The following is a 15389-nucleotide window of genomic DNA, read 5'->3' on the forward strand; positions in this document are numbered from 1 at the left end:
CTCTTTTTTTTCCCTACAATAGGCTCTGGACACTAAGATTCCACTTCTGGCAGCTGATGTGCAGTAAAACAAGTACGGGGGGGGGGGGGCGGTAGGTGTGGCCTTCATGCCTTCATCCCCTGTAGCTAACACCTGTTTTCCATTGTTTCATGGTGCCCAGTGTCACCACCACACGGAGATGTCCTCTCAAGTTGCCATCATGCAACTGCACTTCAATGGAAAACCATTCCTCTTGGACCTGAAAAAGTTTTGACAGTTGATATTTTATAAATCTAACAATAGTGTAAAGGTAGTTGAATGTTTAATAAAACCCTATTGTGAAGCCTTGTGAAAATCAAAGGGAGCCTTTTATAAGATGATCATCTTGCCTAAATTTCTTCTGATATTAAAAATGTGAAATCTGATTTGCTTAAAGCAAGGTATCATTGTAATTGGTCTGGTCGCACTGCTTCTCTGCTGGCAGCTAAATGTGTTTATTATCACTGCTTCTGATTTGATGAGAACTTCTTGAGCAATTATTTTTCATTTAACATCATACAGTTTCTCCCCAGAGACTACTGTGGGTGCAAAGTCATGTTTTATTTTATTGATAATTATTATTTTATTAATATGTTAGTGATAGTAATGTATTGAAATTTACAACATTTTAGAAGCTTCAGATTAACACATATGTACCCAAGCATGAGATACCATTTCAGAGCCGTTTATTGGAAACATATTATCAGCTATCAGAGTTACATTCAGTTCAGTGGAAAAGGAGGGACTTTGAAATAGTTCCTATGGAATTTTCACCTTTTTGTTTATAACTGATTTCTCATTGCTAAATAATTGATACCAAGATTAATCAGGAAAAATCCCAAGCTGTTTCAGAAATAAGGCCAACCCTATGAAAATGGTTTTAGTCCTCTAGGAAATGACAAACCGTACTTCCTTATAAGTGCTCAGTAATGGCCTACTTATATTCTATTATGTTTGGCTTCTAAGAGCTATTGGGAGTTTCTTTTACATTTTTTTCATTAAGGTAAAAATGGCCATTAAAACAAGTTTTAAAGGATCATTTAAAAATATTTGCAGTTAGAGAAATAGAATGAACTCACTAAACATGTCCCTGAAGTGTTGCGCCAAGCTGTGTCAAAGGGGGAAGCTTTTGAGTTGGTGAAATTCTGTTTTTCAAGCCTAGTGTTCAGTAAAAGCTTTTCTATGTTCCTTTTCAGGTATGTGGCCAGTTGGATAGACAGAAGGCGGCATCAATCAGAAAAGGCCAATTTAACAATTCTTTTTGATAAATATGTTCCTGCGTGCTTGGATAAGCTGAGAACAAGCTTTAAAACCATCACTTCGATTCCAGAGAACAGCCTGGTGCAGGTTTGTCTTCGGTTCCACAGTTGAACGTTCTAGTCCTGAGGCAGTAGTGTGGTTCCATCAAGACAACAGAGGTTTTTGTTTGAGCAGAAGGTAGAAAGGTTCCTGGAGTTGTTGGGTAGCTCTGACCCTCCTCTCCTAGCCCCCATGTTCTCCAGTGCCTTTTGCAAACTTCTCTCACACATCTATCACATTCCACTATCATTCGGGTTTGTGATCTGTTTCCTTCACAAGATTGTGAACTAGAGGACTGAAGCCACATTTTATTCATTTTTATTATCTCCAGAGATTTATATCATTTCTAGCACATAGTAGGGCAAGTATGTGTTTACTGAATCATTGTGTTCCTCCTAAGTATATTTGAATAGACTAAAAAGAACGAAGTTGTAACAGCCTTATTTATTTTTCTGTCTCCTAATAAAGGGCCCAGAGTATGTGTTCTGAACACCATAAATCCGTGCAATTACAGATGCTGGCCAGTGAGTGAGAGAAAACCTATGAACTCTACCACATAGGCGCCACCACAGACCTCCACTCTCTCCTCCCTTTCTTTTCTCCCCCTCCCCAAAATATTCCTGAAGTCAGGTCAGTCCAGATAGAGAGTTCATAACATTTCAGGGATAAATTTTTTCTGATCCTCATTGTGAGACAGCTGGTAAGAGTGAAGGGTATATATGATACATTGTTATGGAAGCAAATGAAAATAATTTACAGCACACAGAAATGAAGGTTGTGATCTTAATCTCAGCAGGAAGAAAAAAGTATCCCCAGCCTTTACAAGTACACAACTTGACAAAGAGTTTACAGTTAGAAGCATTTTTTTTCTATAGAAGCAAAATTCGTTTCTAAGTACTTTGTTGCCATTAAGTTACTACGTTACCAAATTTGTTTGAAGCTAAGTTAGAAATAGTCACAAGCATAATAAGAAGAGAAAGTTCAGGTTTTTGGATAATTCACACACCAATTAAGTAAACGATAGTCTTCAACAGTAATTATCTGAGGTATAATTTATTTCTGAAAGCAGGTCTGAATTTATTCATAATGAATTAATTATGTGGTTAGCCTAATTAGACTTCCTCTGGTGTAATACTTGCAAAAAGCATGATCGTGTTCTTTCTCAAGTTGACTTGTGTATTTGTGTGATTCTCTGTGGTGTGAACTTTTTCATTCAAGAATAGTGTGAAAATAGGTCAGTAGGAATTAATATGACTTTTGCTGTCACTTCCTTCTTTTGTAGTATTCAGAAATGGCATTTTCTCCTTAGCTCCTTTTTAGCTGTCGTTTTATAGAGGAGTCTCTTTTCTGTGATTACTTACAAGGACAAAATTGTAGACAAAAATGAGTATAAAAGAGAATAGCTTAAAATGGCTAATTGAAGAAATTAATGCACTATGTTTTCCAATGTATGAAACTTCTTTGCTTACGTTTAGTAAGGTATATTAACTCTTTCAGAATATACATCAAAATCTAATTTTATTGAAAGTCCGCCCTTGACACACAGACACACACACAAAGTATGATTTTAGTAATTGCTGACACAGAGCTCAAACTGTTTTTCCAATACTTTGTTGGAGAGGAAATAGAAAAATTATATGAGTGTTCAAATCGGTGGATAATGTCACACTGAGAACTTTCAGTCTTTTTCATTTTGGTTTTACCAGTTCCTTAGACCAACATGGATGCTACTTAGAAATAGCAAAGCCTCAGTTGCACATTATTTTTCTTGATAACAAATTAGTGAATTTTATTCTATTAGAAGGTTATTTTAAATTGGCACAATATAAATTAATAGAAATCAAGAGAGAAGAAAGAACAAGATAACAGGTGCTCACCTATTTAAATTAAAAACATTTTCAAATTATTCCCAGCACGCATTTTCCACGTTGCCATGGTTTTTCCCCATCTTTCATGGCCGAGAAGGAAAGGTGCACACAGGATCCTGACTTGCTTTGCTGTAGCTGCGTTGCTGTGTAGATGAGAGTGATAAAAGCCTATCGCTGCCTCCAAAAGCTGGGGGAAGGGCATCCTGAGTTTTGAGGGTCTGTGACAAGACTAATTAATGACAACTATTTTTATGCCTTAGAGAACTAGCTCAAAAACACGTTCATTACTGGTTATTATTTCTCATGGGAAAGGCCTTCAGTAGCCCTGTTCCCCTCAACGTGACCTGATTGCCCTGAACATGGGGTATGTTTTGGACCAACAGAGCACATTACTGCTTCACCTGGAGGGTATGAAGAACAAGTTCCTGAACAGCGTTTCTTCCAAGGTTAAATTTAGTCTAGTGTCCAAAAAAATGACACAGGCTAAGGCTGCCGGTCTGACTTTCTAAATTTATGATAACAGGTGGGAAAAATGACTGCCAGTGAGAGATCCTGAGGTACCATGGGGAAAGCGGGTTATCTAAATGTCCAACAAGAGGGAAGTAGTAAATGAACACTTTTCTATCCAGTGGAATCTTATGCATCTATTCACAATGATGTTGTCAGGCAACACTTACTGGTGAGGAAAGTGAGAATGTGGGCTATAGAAAGCTATGTGTAATATGACTATAAAAAAGAGCATAGATATATCTCCATTATTTTTTCTTTTTGCTTATATGTATTTTTGTTTGTCATAGTGATTATTAATTGGATAATTTAAGATATTAGTTTTTTTAATAGTTTGTTATTACCTAGAAGATCAGTTTGTGAAAAGTGGCAAAGGTTTTTCATCATTGACTTAGAAACCCGAGGCAGGAATTTTTGTCTCTGCTGATGTAGCAAATCACAGAGTTGGGAAAAATTATATAATCTCTTAAAGATAAAATGGATTTGTTAAGAAGTCTTGTGAAATTACCCCATTCTTAAACAAATGTTGCCGTGTGGGGCCGGCCCCGTGACATAGCGTTTAAGTGCGCACGCTCCACTGCTGGCGGCCCGGGGTTCAGATCCTGGTTGCGCACTGATGCACCGCTTGTCAGGCCATGCTGAGGCAGCATTCCCTATAAAGTGGAGGAAGATGGGCACGGATGTTAGCCCAGGGCCAGTCCTCCTCAGCCAAAAAAAAAAAAAAAAAGATTGGCATGGATGTTAGCTCAGGGCTGATCTTCCTCACACAAAAAAATATTGCCCTAAATGAATGGCTACTTCTTTTTATTTAGACTATTTGTGCTCTTCTGGAATGCTTGTTGACTCCTGAAAATGTACCTTCTGACAGCCCCAAAGAAGTTTATGAAGTCTATTTTGTCTTTGCTTGTATCTGGGCATTTGGAGGCACTCTGCTACAAGACCAGGTATGTTTAGAAATAGTTTATAGAAACAGTTTTATTTTGGGAAGGAATATTACAATAATGTGATCACTATTTTTCTTTCATGTTACCATAAATCTATGCTACTTGCCCTGTTCTCGCCTAAGCCTGTACATTGTTCAGGCAAGCTCATCCAGCTGACAGTTCTAACCTTGGCTGACAAGCCAAATCCATAGCCTTCCACCAGATCTCTCTTCTGAGCTCGAGGTTCTATGTTTGCACCTGCCTCTGGAGCAGTGCCAGCCGCGTGCTGTACCACAGGCAAGTCATTCTCAATGTGCCTGAGGCAGAGCCCCTCATCTGCCCTAACCCCCAAATTTGCTCTTCCTCTTAATTCTTCTCCTCAGTGATATTCACATTCCTCCCAGTTGCTCTAGTTAAACCTGGGAGACATCATCCTTCCTTATTTCTACATCCAATGGTCGTCAGATGCTTTCACTTACAAAATAGCTGTCAAGTCTGTCCCCCCTTCTCCATCTCTACAGCCTTAATTCAGGAGTGTATCATCTTTAGATCGTCCTGGGCTATCAGAGTGGCTTAGCTCAGGCTGCCATAACAAAGTACCATACACAGGGTGGCTTAAACAATAGACATTTACTTTTTCTCAGTTCTGGAGGATAGAAGTCTGAGGTCAGGGTGCAGCATGGTCAAGTTCTGGCGAGGACCCTCTTCCTGGCTTGCAGACAGCTGCCTTTTCACTGTGTCCTCACACGGCAGAGAGAGAAAGATAAAAAGCTTCTGGTGTCTCTTCTTATAAAGGCACCAATCCCATCATGAGTGCCCAGTCCTCATGACCTCATCTAAACATAATTACCTCCCAAAGACGCCACCTCCAAATGCCATCATATTGGGGATTAGGGCTTCAACATATGAATTTTAGGGGGACACAGTCAGTTCATAGCACACAATAACCTGCAAATTGGTTTCCCTGTCTCTAATCAGTCTCGCACATGATTCCCAGGGTAATCCTTCGTGAACCATAGTCAACCCCAGGCTAGTTCCTTTCCACTGGTCTTTCCTTCAGCGTAAAGTGAGGCTATCATGCCGGCACAGCATTCCTAGCATAGGCCATGTGTGGCTTCTCATTTCTTTTGGGCAAACACTTGAGACAAGAACTTGCATAAGTATGCCCATACACATACACTCATACTCACACACACACACACACACAACACATACACACCACCTGCTTAACTTGCCAAAGTGCAAAGTGAGAGTTTTTCAACTTTAGAAGTTTGCACGTGTAATCACTATGCACCTCTATATATAGTGGTAATCACTGTAATTACACATGTAAATACACATGTAATCTTTACAATAATTACACATAATTTTTACATGTAATAATTACACATGTAATAATCTTTACAAAGGTTACACATGTAATCTTTACAATAATTCTTCAAGGTATCTTCATTGTGCAGATAAAGTAAAGTGCAGAGAGGCAAAGTAACTAGACCATGGTTACACTGATAGGAAATGACAACGTCAGGGTTCCCACCTGTGTACGTCTTCTAAGGCCACGCCTTCCATGGTACCTCAGGAGCTCTCATGGTCGTAGTGCTCCTAGGGATAGCCCTGAATCTTTGCATTAGAAATAGATGGCACATGTCTTCCAGGCTTCCCTGAATGTTTCCAGATGTAAATAGGGAGTTTAAATGGGAAGGCATCACAGCCAAGAGTGACCCGTATTTCCGCTGGTTTACTTGCTGTAGATCCTGAAATACACGGTTGCTATAACCTGTGGGCCAGTTCTTCTACTTGTCACTAGGTTACCATAAATAATATCTGTAAATAAACCTGTCACTCACTTGGCCTCCTAGATCTTACTGGATCCTTCTCAGAAGCAACATTTCCTTCTGTAATCTCTAAGTGCTTTCTAAAGAATAATAGCCTATGTTGCTTTGAGTGAGAGTCAAGAATCGGTGTTGAGTGACTTCATGTGGTTTTTCTCAAAGGCAAAATTTACAGCATGTGTGGATTTCTACTTCATGGAGGCCACATGTAGAATCTCCCCCTCTTGCCAACCTCCCATGCTTTGATTTTTTTTCAGTGTTCTCCACACGATTTTTCCTTTTCTAGGACTGTCAAACCATGTAAAATCGCATGAGTATGATGTTGACAGCTGAGATCTTTCTGCTGCTGATCATAAGGCCTCACCTTCCTCCCAGCTGATCCTCTTTTCATCTTTCCAATTTCCAAACATGGCAGCCTTCCAACCAGATATTCAAGCCAGAAGCTGGGCGTCACAATGTTCGCTTCCTTTCCCAGGCACTCTCTCCCTAATTAATAGTCAACATCATCTTTAAATTTTCAAAAGGGCTCTAACTACCAAGAATTCAAAAGAGAGGCTATGAAGTTTGAAACATGAATGAAGCAGACACAAGAAATATTCTTAGGATAGCCATTTATCAGGTCAACAAATTTGAGTGCCTACTATACGTTGGAGAACATGCTTAGGGCTTTTGTGTGTGTGTGTGTGTGTGTGTGTGTGTGTGTGTGTGTATGAGGAAGATTAGCCCTGAGCTAACATCTGTTGCCAATCTTCCTCTTTTTGCTGAGGAAGATTGGCCCTGGGCTAACATCCGTGCCCATCTTCCTCTACTTGATAAGTGGGATGCCTGCCACAGCGTGGCTTGATAAGCGATGTGTAGGTCCACACCAGGGATCGGAACCTGCAAACCCTGGGCCACCAAAGCAGAGTGCACAAACCCAACCACTACGCGACCAGGCCGGCCCCCTTACGGCTTTCAGTTGGCTATCTCACTGAATCTTCAAAAAATAAAACCTATATGTATAGGTACAACTATCCTCCTTTTTCATTTATAGAAAAGGAACTGAAACTTAAATAAGTTAGCCTGCTTAATAAGGTAGCCTGCTTGAGGACACACAGCCAACTAATGTCTGAGCCAGGTTCAAATGCAGTAGACTAACTCAAGACCTGTGTTCTTAACCCAGGCCATTGCTAACAACTTCCAAAATAGGTCTCACGTCAGCTCTCTCTGAGCTCCCTTGAACTGCCATTATCATTTCTCACTTGGCTTCTGAAGTAACCTCCTTGCTAGTCTTTCTGCTTCTGTACTTGCCCCATAATCCATTATCTACTCAGCAGCCAGAGTGATTTTTTTTAATGTAAACTGAATTAAATGATATACTCCAGAATTTAAAACACTTGAATGAATTCCTATTGCTTTTAAGATAAGATTAAAAATTTTAGTACTCCTTACAAGACCTCTGGATCTGCCCCCACTGCTCTCTTACTAATTCTTCTTCCTCATTCCCTCCCCTCCCACCCCACCAGCTGCACTGGCCGGTTTCTTGAACACAACAGGTTCTTTCATACCACAAGATCTTTGCACATGCTCACCTCTTCCTGCTTCCTGGAATGGTCCTCTCCCTAGTCTGTGTCTGTTCTCAACGATGGCTTCCCTGAACATCCAGTTAAGATAGATTTACCCTTGTTACTCTCACTTATAGCAAAGTTTACTTTCAAGGCGTCTCTTTATTCCTACATTTATTGGCTTCCACCGTGTGGAAACCCTGGTTCCACCATACTTCCTCCTCTCTCCCCTCTCTCCTCCCCGTAAACTCTGGGAGGGCAGACACCCTGTTTGTTTTCTTCCCCATTATAGAACCAATGAATTTTAGTTGAATGGATTAATGAATCAAAGATTTGTCACCGAAATCATTTTGCTGATGTAGTGGTTAAGTGAAGCCAATTTTGATGTAAAGTACAAGTCATACGTATTCTGCCTACAGAGAATGGTATCAGATAAGTACTACTTTCTGAACTAACCCGACTTAAGACCAGTTTTTGTAGGGTGATAAAATATCTCATGCCACCAATCTGAATAAAACTTAAATGAGCCTACACTCATTAACTCATGAATGGTGGTATATAGGAGTATGAACTCAGCTTGTTTGAAAGATGGTAGGGCAAGCTCTCCCTGCTATGACTGATCACCCCTCTCAGCCCTGATCACACTCTCCTATCCTGCAGCCATCTTGTTTGTATCATGAATAGATGTGTAATCAGCCTAGTACAAAAAGTGGGCTATAGTCCAAGAACATGAGGACACCAAAGGGAAAGCAGATTTAAGAATTGCTCTGGAAAAAAATGGGAGTTGAGGTCGTACATAAGTATGAAATTGCTGAACGCAGTGGACACACACAGTGTTTTTAGAGTTCACTAAAACTCCCTATGCCAGGTCATCCTGTGGATGTAGGAGTCACTATGCCAGGTTATCTTGTGGATACAGAAGTTAGTAGGCCAAGTCATCCTCTGGATGTAGAAGTCAGTAGGCCAGATCATCCTGTGGATGTAGGAGTCACTATGCCAGGTCATCCTGTGGATATAGAAGTTAGTAGGTGAGGTCATCCAGAGGATGTAGGAGTCACTAGGCCAGGTCATCCCGTGGATGTAGAAGGGTTTATAGAAGGGTTTGTTCGTTGCTAGTACACAGTTGCCATTTTCCCTTCTCTATTTTCCAAACCCTAATCCAGCAGCATCTATCATCATATAAAAACAAGCACCTTCTAGCAGGAGAGCCTGTTCCCGACCACTATAATCCTCTCTGGAGGACAGGAGTTTGTCTCCATGGAGTTTCCAGCTAGGCCACTCAGTTGTGCCCTGCTAGAAAACCAAGTCCATGCCTTTCTTCCTCTCTCCGTCCATCATGGCAGGGGTTCCCAGATTTAGAACTTCAAAGATCAACAAAGTTTCAATAATGGTTTTAAGGAATAAAATAGGGTTACCAACTGTTTACTTTTCTAAATAAGGGAATTTATTTTTAAAATGACCATTTATCACCATAATTTTATAAAGGAGAGGATATTTTAACACCAAAAGGTCCAAAAAGGACCTTTTGCTGAAATATAGGACAATATTTAAATCAAATAATGTTACCAATTTAATAATGTTACCAATTTTTAAAGTATTCCTTTGTTCTTATTTTTCTCAATTTATCATAAATTGATGCAATTATTGGTAGAAATCAATAGCAATGTTTGATAACTACTGTCTTATGGTACCTAGCATCATAGCTCATTGTTAAATTGAGTAACACAGGGGTAATCTGAGGTTTACCTAACCTTACCTTGCTTTTTAAGTTAATAATTATTCCAGAAAATATGTACCTGATGGATAGATGGCAATTATAGCTTTCTGCTTCTCTGATATTATCATTCATTATAACTTACTTCTAGTTATTTATTTTTCTTGGGTCAGTTACTCGATCCCATTTATAATTATGACTCTACACTGCAAACACTGTGTGTTCAGCAGGATTTGGAGGGATGTGTACGTGTTCAAAGTTACCTTTGAGTCTGCAATAAGGATTTCTCTTGTTCTCCTTAGCTTTCTGGTCATCAAGCGGACTTCAGCCGGTGGTGGCATAAAGAGATGAGAGCAGTGAAGTTTCCATCCCAGGGAACAGTCTTTGATTATTATCTGGACCACAAAACTAAGAAATTTTTGCCTTGGGCTGATAAAATCCCCAGATTTACTATGGACCCAGATGCACCTCTGCAGGTAGGTGTGTGGAACACAGTACTTTTCAAGCCCTCCTGTGCTGGCTTGAGCCCTTTTTTGTTTGTTTTTGAGCTAGGGCCTCACCCTTTAAAGACCCATCCTGTCTGATGGATAAAGTATTGCCAGCATGTCACCCATTTCCTGGGAGAGAAGAATCTAGGTTATAGGAACAATTAGTGAGATGGCTATTATATTTCTGCAAACTCTTTTTTTTTTTTTAATTTCAACTTAATTCTGTGATAACAGCTTTTAAAATATTTTCCTAGAACCTCTGTTTCATTAAAAATTAGAGGCATATTTCTGTGAGTTCAGTGATTCTTATTGCTGACCTTGAAAATTTCTTAGACAGCACTTTGCACACGGAACTTCTTTCCCTTAACCGCCCCCAGCCTTAAAATGAATACGTTTCATCTCCTCAACGCGTGTTTCAAATTCACATGGCAGCTGACACATCTAAATGAATCTCTCTCTTTTTAACTGTTTCTCTTCATAGATTATTCTTCTACGTTTCTCTTATGTCAAGTTATTGCGTAGTCATCTTATTCTGCCTCAATCTTTTTTCCTTTTTGTTATTTTTCTTTCTGAAAATTATGTCATTCTGATTCATTTTGGAGCTTATTATTTCAAGTAGTGCTATATGAATAGAATGTAGGTGATTCTACAGCGTTAATTAGGCAGCTAGTGTCAAATAAGAGAAAACCCAATGTGTTAGTTTCCTAGAGATGCTGTAACAAAGTACCACAAACTAGGTGGCTTAAATGACAGAAATATATTGGCTCATGGTGCTGGGAGCTAGAAGTTCAAAATCAGCAGGATTGATTCCTTCTGAGGGTTGTAAGGAAGAATCTGTTCCACGCCTCTCTCCTAGTTTCTGGTGGTTTGCTGGCAAGCTTCACATGTCATTTTCCCTGTGTGTGTGTCTCTGTATTCAAATTTGCCTTTTTATAAGGACACCAGTCATTGGATTAGGGGCCTACTCTGTTTGTATTAGTATGCTAGGGCTGCCATAACAAAATAGCACAGACTGGGTGGCTTAAACATCGGAAATTTATTTTCTCACATTTCTGGAGGCTGGCAGTTCAAGATTGAGGTGTCCGCAGGTTTGGTTTCTCCTAAGACCTCTCTCCTTGGCTTGCAGATGGCCACCTCTTGCTGTGTCCTCACGTGGTCTTTCCTCTGTGTACATACATCCCTGGACACTGTCTCCAAGTGTGTCCAAATTTCCTCTTCTTATAAGGATGTCAGTCAGGTTAGGTTAGGGTCCACCCTAACGGCCTCATTTTAACTTAATCACCCCTTTAAAGACCCTCTTTCCAAATACAGTCACATTCTGAGTACTGAGGGTTAGGACTTCACCATACAAATTTTGGGAAAACACTGTTCAACCCGTAACACCTAACCGTGAAGAAACTTAGTTCACAAACAAGAAATTCAGAGGTAGGATGGCCCCAAGACTGATTAATTCTGTGACTTGGTGATATCCTCAAGGATTCAGATCTTCCCATCTCTCTGCTCTACTCTTCTTAACGTTGGCTTAATTTTAAGACTGATATCCCTCCTGGTCTCAAGATGGCTCCATTGGCCCCAGGAGTTACCTTCAGAGGGAAAGGAGACTTTCTCAGATCTTTTTATTAAGAGTAAGGAAACTTTTCTCAGAGGGCCCAGAGCAGACCACCTCCTGCATCTAATTCTCCAGGAGTCACACGCCACCCCTCTCCTAGTCTCGGGCCAGGGTAATGGGGTTACCATAATTGGCTTTGAAATCATTACCCTACTATAGGAGCCGAGTTGAGCTTCCTCTGAAGCATATGGCTGTATGGAAGAGGCGTGAAGACTTGAGCAAAGTGGGATCTCTGACGGGGAAGGAAGAAGGGGAAAAAGGTGTTGGGGGGCAACCAACAATGTCTGCTCCATCGGCTTTATATATTTTGAAATCTCTGTTTTTTGCTCAGCTTACCTAGGCTTCACCTACCTAACAATATAATCTAGCTGGTTGAAAGCTGAGAATCCATAATTAACCAAAGACTAAAGACTGATATCACAAGGTTGATTCACCAGATCAATGATATCTTTTATTCAATAGGGAAACTATCAGGACTTTGTAGTCTTACTTTACACACAGTTGTACCAAATGTGGTTATTTCGTAGCCTCTGAACATACTGGAAGAGAACCATACTGAATGAGTAATAATAGCCGATACTAATATTACATTACTGTATGTCAGGCTCTTTTCTATGTGCTTTACATAGATTGATTAATCCTTGGAACAACTTTCTGAGGCATGGACTGTTATGAACCTTTTTATGTATGGAAAAATAGAGATACCGAGAGATGAGGTAATGTGTCTACAGTCTGTGCTCCGAAGCATGTTCTGTGTGGTAGGTGAGACAGGGCTCAGGCTCTCGACAGACTTGGGTTTGAATCCGGGTACCACCACTTGTTAGTTTGTTGTGACCTTGGTAAAGTTATTAACGTTCTCTAAAGCTTTAATTTCATCATCTCTGAAATGAAAATAATAACAAAACTCTCCTCATAGATTTATTATGAGTGTCATGTTACATAAAGCATATAAAGTGCTTAGCACAGTACCTGTCACGTACTCAGCTCTCAGGTGTTAACTGTTGGTATTAATATGTGGAGAGAAGAGCTAATAGCCAAATTAAAAAGCAAATGATGACAACTAACAGCAAGAAAGGGGAAAAAATATAAAATACAACTCTAGCTAAAAAAAAAATGTCATCTAGGACTGTTTAATGTAGCGCAGAACAATCTGTGCCTTTCGATGAGCCCTGAGAGTATCATTGAATTAAAACGAAGTTTAGAGTAAATGTTCATAATCGTGAACATGATCCTGAATGATCTATAAAATACTCAGTTGTGTTCAGTATATACTAACCAAGTAAGGAGGAACTCTATCCATTATAGAATTTATGTGTTTTTCTTATGAACAATATGAATCCTGCAAGTAAATTTTTATACTCTTTTTAATTTGACCACCAAGGAATTGTCAACTCTCTCTTAATTACTGTGCAGGATTCTCTTTGCTGCATGTCTACATCTGCTACCCCTTCTCCTGATCTTATACATTAGCCTGTGTTCCCTGAGTCTGATTTTTTATTTAGTTGTAGTCTTCATTTTATTGTATTCCTATAAGCCACCTCAAATTCTTTATGGTCTGTCCCCACACTGAGCTTCCTTGGTGTGAAATGTGCCTAATCATTTTGCCACTTAATCTTACCCAGCAAAAGCGATGCTTCCAGGTGTCATTTATATGTGGCCTGGTTTTTCAAATGTTTTGTCAGCTCCTAAAGAGGGGTGGATGGTTTCTTAAACCTAATACAAACGTATTACAATGTAATACAAACATAATAGAGTAAGGATTCCCTTGTATGCCTAACACAAGGTTGGGCAGAGTGTAGGTATTCTGTGATCGAAAGCTTTGGGTACTAGTATTTAATTTGGAAAAGATAAATCAGTTGCTAATGCTATTGCACTTGGATGGCACTACCCAATTGCTGTCCTCAAGCTGTGATGTCTGAACTCTCACAATTCAAGACTGAAAATTAGGTGGGATCTCTCCCACTGGATGTTAGCTTGAATTAAGAATTCTTTGGGTCTCAATTCTAAAGTGACTATGTTGGTTCAGATATAAAATTTTGGAATGCCTCTCTCTCTGACCTTTCTCTTATTCCATCTTTTCCCCACAGAGAGTTCTGGTTCACACCTCAGAGACAACTCGTCTTAGATATTTCGTAGAGTTGTTGCTTGAGAAAGGACAGCCGCTAATGCTAGTAGGAAATGCTGGAGTGGGAAAAACAGTCTTCGTAGGCGACACACTGGCAAGTCTCTCTGAGGATTACACAGTGTCCCGGGTGCCTTTCAACTACTACACAACGTCTGCAGCTCTGCAAAGTAGGTGTTCCTCCTGTTTATATTTCAGAAACAAGATCAGAGACCGTCAAGGGCGGGACATGCAGCCCAAAGACATGATCAGTTTCTCTAGGCTTAGACATTTTGCTTAGGCCTCAGATGAATTTTTACTTACCATCATTCTGGGTAAATATACTTTGTTTAAATAGTATGGTTTGGCTTTTTATATTACTTATGGCTTTGTTTGGTTATTACTCTTTAGAACAGCAAGAATTTACATCAATGATGTCCCTTACTTTACCTCTAAACCGTTTGGTTACCTTTAATCAATTTCATGGAGCACTAGCCATATCAGTGTATACCCAAGCAAGAGTGGGTATACTCTTGCTCAAGTAAGGGATACTCAAGTAAGGGATCAAGTTAGGAGAAATTCATTCAAACTGTATCAATGAAATGACAGGCCGTGAGCTGTTAATTAAATCTTAGAAGAACTATAAGAATAATTTTAAACTGTTGAATAAATGTATCAATGTAATCAAAAGAACCACACATGTTTTGGACATTCTGAGTTAGGAAGGGCACACAAAGTAGACGTGCAAAGTAGCGGAACAATAGTATAAAGAGCTGATATTGGTAGGTCTGTCACCCTGTCCAGCAGAGTAACAGGGTTATGTCGTGTGGAAAGGCAGTGAAACTCCCTGTTGTCCAGTAGTTTATTAAACCTGTTGAGTTGCCCTGAATGTGGTTTCTGTGTTGTGTGTGTGAATGAACAGGTGTGTGTTGTTGCTGTTTTCTTAGCTATATCAGTGGATATTAATAATAAATCTTCTTCCTCACTGACATCATTAACTCAGCCAAGAGTGATTTTTCTGTAATCTCTTTCCTAATTCAGTTTGTTTTCCTCATCTTTGTGAATGGAACAGTTGAAAAGCTGACTCAAAAGTATTTCGTTCATTTCTCTAGCAAATATATATTATTTACTTTTTCCCAGACACTGTGTACAGTACATATTTTTAATTCACAGACACAGAAGAAGGGATCATTTTATCACTTGTAAATGGAAGATTTGGGCTACAATTCAATAGTTAGAACAAAGTATTTGACTGTGATATGAGTTCATCTTGCCAATTCCTGGAAGGGATACAGGCTTGCATAAGATTCAGAGATTGACTATTAGCATGAGGAATAGAAAGAGCCAGTGTACTCTAAAGAATGTTAGGATATCAAACCTTTGAGATGGGGTCGTTTGTGAGCAAGAAGAGGATTTAGGATAGAAGGATCAGCTTAAGCAGAGACATGAAAGAGAGAAAATTGTAGGACACAGTCAATGAATTGAG

General features: G+C 39.6%; 1 protein-coding gene across 1 annotated transcript in view; it reads left to right on the top strand.

Moving 5' to 3' along the window:
• Nucleotides 1-15389, top strand: part of DNAH11 (dynein axonemal heavy chain 11) — a 313801-nt gene that overhangs the window by 157706 nt on the left and 140706 nt on the right. The window contains exons 43-46 of the mRNA XM_087428734.1: nucleotides 1215-1365; nucleotides 4505-4636; nucleotides 10008-10181; nucleotides 13890-14094. Coding sequence (XP_087284860.1) covers nucleotides 1215-1365; nucleotides 4505-4636; nucleotides 10008-10181; nucleotides 13890-14094 — 662 coding nt within the window. The remainder of the gene's footprint in view (nucleotides 1-1214; nucleotides 1366-4504; nucleotides 4637-10007; nucleotides 10182-13889; nucleotides 14095-15389) is intronic.

This window comes from Ceratotherium simum, chromosome 1 (genome assembly GCF_057802395.1).
Source record: "Ceratotherium simum simum isolate JZ-2026a chromosome 1, ASM5780239v1, whole genome shotgun sequence".
Lineage (NCBI taxonomy): Eukaryota > Metazoa > Chordata > Mammalia > Perissodactyla > Rhinocerotidae > Ceratotherium > Ceratotherium simum.